The sequence below is a fragment of the Hylaeus anthracinus genome, unplaced genomic scaffold (genome assembly GCF_026225885.1).
Source record: "Hylaeus anthracinus isolate JK02 unplaced genomic scaffold, UHH_iyHylAnth1.0_haploid 14435, whole genome shotgun sequence".
Classification (NCBI taxonomy): Eukaryota; Metazoa; Arthropoda; class Insecta; order Hymenoptera; family Colletidae; genus Hylaeus; species Hylaeus anthracinus.
In genome coordinates this window covers 1-3,151 of record NW_026534533.1, presented here as the reverse complement: position 1 = coordinate 3,151, position 3,151 = coordinate 1, and the positions used below count along the sequence as shown (strand labels likewise).

Below are 3,151 nucleotides of genomic sequence, written 5' to 3'. Positions count from 1 at the left end.
GAGCACCTCGAGAGGCGTGTTTAACTGAGACATGCTGCCAACAGATACTCAGAATAACTCCTGAATGTGTGGCATAATACTTTGTGAAATTATTTTCATGTTGTATTTGCATTATAAGTAGATTCATTAAAAGGTTTAGTATTGTGTCGATGATCAGTATTGTGGGCCATGATGTGCTATTCCAGCGGGGCATAGAAACACTAATCATGGGAAGGGAAAGAGGCACAAGTTATAGGAAGACTCTTCTGTTTATTATTAACATTTTTTAAGATTTAGCATAAAATGCAGATGTACTTTATGCCATTCAATGGAAATATAGAATAATGAATAAAGATATTCTTGTTCATCTCAGACTGTTAAAAATAAACTTTGAAATTTTTCGATACACGGAATTCAGTGTTTGAATGTTACCTATGATCTGATTATGTTGGCTCAAGTCATGGCATGGGAAATAAAGTAGATGTGAACCTAATTTAATCGTTGTAATTCAAATACTCCTTCAAAGAATACCTGGTTTGAACAATTCCTGCTAATACCTCCATCATTCCAAATATGAAGGAAATGTTAAATACGAAATATTATACAATAGTACCTTGTCAACATATTTGCTATACATTTACAATTTTATATTCAATACGACAAAATAAACAGATTAAAATATTATTCGCACCGTGTGTTACAAGCTTTATTTGTTGTATATACCTTTCGCTACCAGGTGTACGTCTGATTAGATAACATTATGTACATTACCGTAATTAACATAGTCAAAACGCTACGGGGCCTTGAAACGCAGGTGGAAGAAGTATATAAACCCATGTCTGAGCTGATTCGAACGTGTCACACCGTGCATAAACACTTCCAGCAAGGATGAAGCTCTCGATAGTTGCGGGTATTGCTTTTCTAGCAACGGTGGCAACATGTCAGAATTTAACGCAAGTTGTACATACCGATAAAGGACCTGTGCAGGGTTTTGTAACGACGACCGCGATCTACAATGTACCATATTCCGCCTTTTTAGGGATTCCCTACGCGAAACCACCTGTGGGAGACCTCAGATTCAAGGTAAGACATTGAACAAAAATAGAGCATAGTTAACTTGCATAAAACTAAAATACTTCTAACTACATTTAAGCCTTTGCGTTCGAAAGGACAGTAACGCGAGATGTGACTTTTGGTCACCACTAGGTTTGACGCAGTAAATCAACCAGCAACAATGTTTGCTTTAGTTTAAATTCATTGGAATTTGAAGTGTCAATAAAATCATCGTTGAAAGGGTAACCTGATTTTCAAATCGCAAATTAGCTTAACATTCGTGACAATAGAACACTAAGAAAGCATCTCGAGTTGTTGATATATACCAGTAAAAAAGGCCCGAGTGCAAAGGGTTAAAACGAACTATCATATTTTAACACATATAATACTTAACTGCAAAAAACGAACATTTGAATTACGGAAAATTTGATTAGTTCGTGTTATATAAAGTATTCATATATTAACAGCTATTGAATATTGTTGAATTATTATACAATACAGCGCAATCACAATTATTATAAAAGTATATATTATACAGAATATTCATCCCATATAAATGGAATGTGTAAAGGACCAAGTTGGTCTAGTTTCCAAATAACGAAGACGATTTCATTTCTTAAGCATGAATTTGTGTCATTAAAAAAAAAAATTGCAGAAAATTTTCGAAAACTCTTGTTACTAACAAAAACAGAGGATACACACTTAACTGCAAAGGACGTTTTATATACAAATGCAGCTACAGAATCATCTCCATTTTCCTATTTAAAATTTCGGACAACCTTTCTTTAATCTGTTTTTTTAAAGGATCCTGTTGAAATAAATCCTTGGACTAATGTGTACAACGCCACAGACGATCTTAATTCGTGTCCACAATTATTGGAAGGCACATACAGCGGAAGTGAAGATTGCCTGCAACTGAATGTATACACTCCCAAGGTAAGTCTCGTAGAGGGTGTCAACTAAACACTTTCATCGTTCATCACTAGACTGCGTATCTTTATGCAAAATAAAATCTTCGCCAACGTGCCTACAAAAATTGAACCTAAATAGGAATTTATTTTATTCTGCAAATATTATAACATAAACTTTACTTTCAATTTTTTTTGTATTAGGAGGTTCCATTGAAAGTCGCTGTTTTTCGTGTTTTTTCTGCACTTATTTCAATAGTAAAGTATATAAAAGTATCAATTGAAATATTTGACCTCAAAAGCTACTACTTTTTCCGACTTCTTTGGTAAAAATTGAATTCCGCGACGAAAGAACGGTTTATCTTCCGAGTTTATCCATTCAGGAAATGTGTGTGTTCCAACCCATGTTGCATCGATCTGAACAAATGATAATCACCTGGGATCAGGTCTGGAGAGTAGGCTGGCTGAGGGAGAATCTCCCATTCGAACTCCGTCAGTGTTTCTTTTATAGTTCTAGCAACATGAGGCTGAGCATTGTTGTGGAGAATGATCACTTTTTGGCGATTTGATGCAATTGATGGTCGTTTTTCTATCAAATTATCGTGTAAACGCTTCAATTGTTGGCAATAATGTTCGACGGTGACTGTTTCATGTGGTTTCAACAACTCATAATGTACGACGGCTCTCACTGTCTACAGTATTCGCAGTAAAATCCATGTATACATAAACAGCGGCTTTTAATGCAACCTCCTAATATATTCTTGCATATTGTTCGCATTTATAGGCTCTTGCACATTCGAATTTCCCATAAATGCATAAAGGTCCGCAGTCTATTCACCACAATTATTTTCACATGGTTCAGATGATGTACAATTGTATGAATTTTAGTGATAGATATTACATAGTGAATGAATTTCCATCATTAACTTTTTGCTAGCTGGATTTCACCAAAAACGCAACTCCGAAAGCGGTGTTAGTATGGATACACGGTGGTGGATTCATAAGTGGAGTCAATTTTAAGAGTGTGTACGGCCCTGACCGATATATTGAAGAAGATGTCATAATGGTCGCGATGAAGTACCGTCTTGGTCCTTTAGGTACAAAGAAGATATCTTGATGCTATGAAATATTCAACAAACTAGGTACAAACGGATGTGTCTCTTATTTTTTTAGGATTTTTGTCACTGGATCATCCTGACGCACGAGGAAAT

General features: G+C 35.4%; 1 protein-coding gene across 1 annotated transcript; it reads left to right on the top strand.

The window, feature by feature from the left end:
- Positions 1-867: 867 nt before the first annotated feature.
- Positions 868-3,145, top strand: LOC128892688 (acetylcholinesterase-like; the record flags this gene model as incomplete). Its single annotated transcript, XM_054153231.1, has 4 exons — positions 868-1,062; positions 1,837-1,968; positions 2,878-3,037; positions 3,114-3,145. Coding segments are annotated over exons 1-4 (519 nt in total), but the record flags the coding sequence as incomplete, so codon positions are not given.
- Between the last annotated feature and the right edge of the window lie 6 nt (positions 3,146-3,151).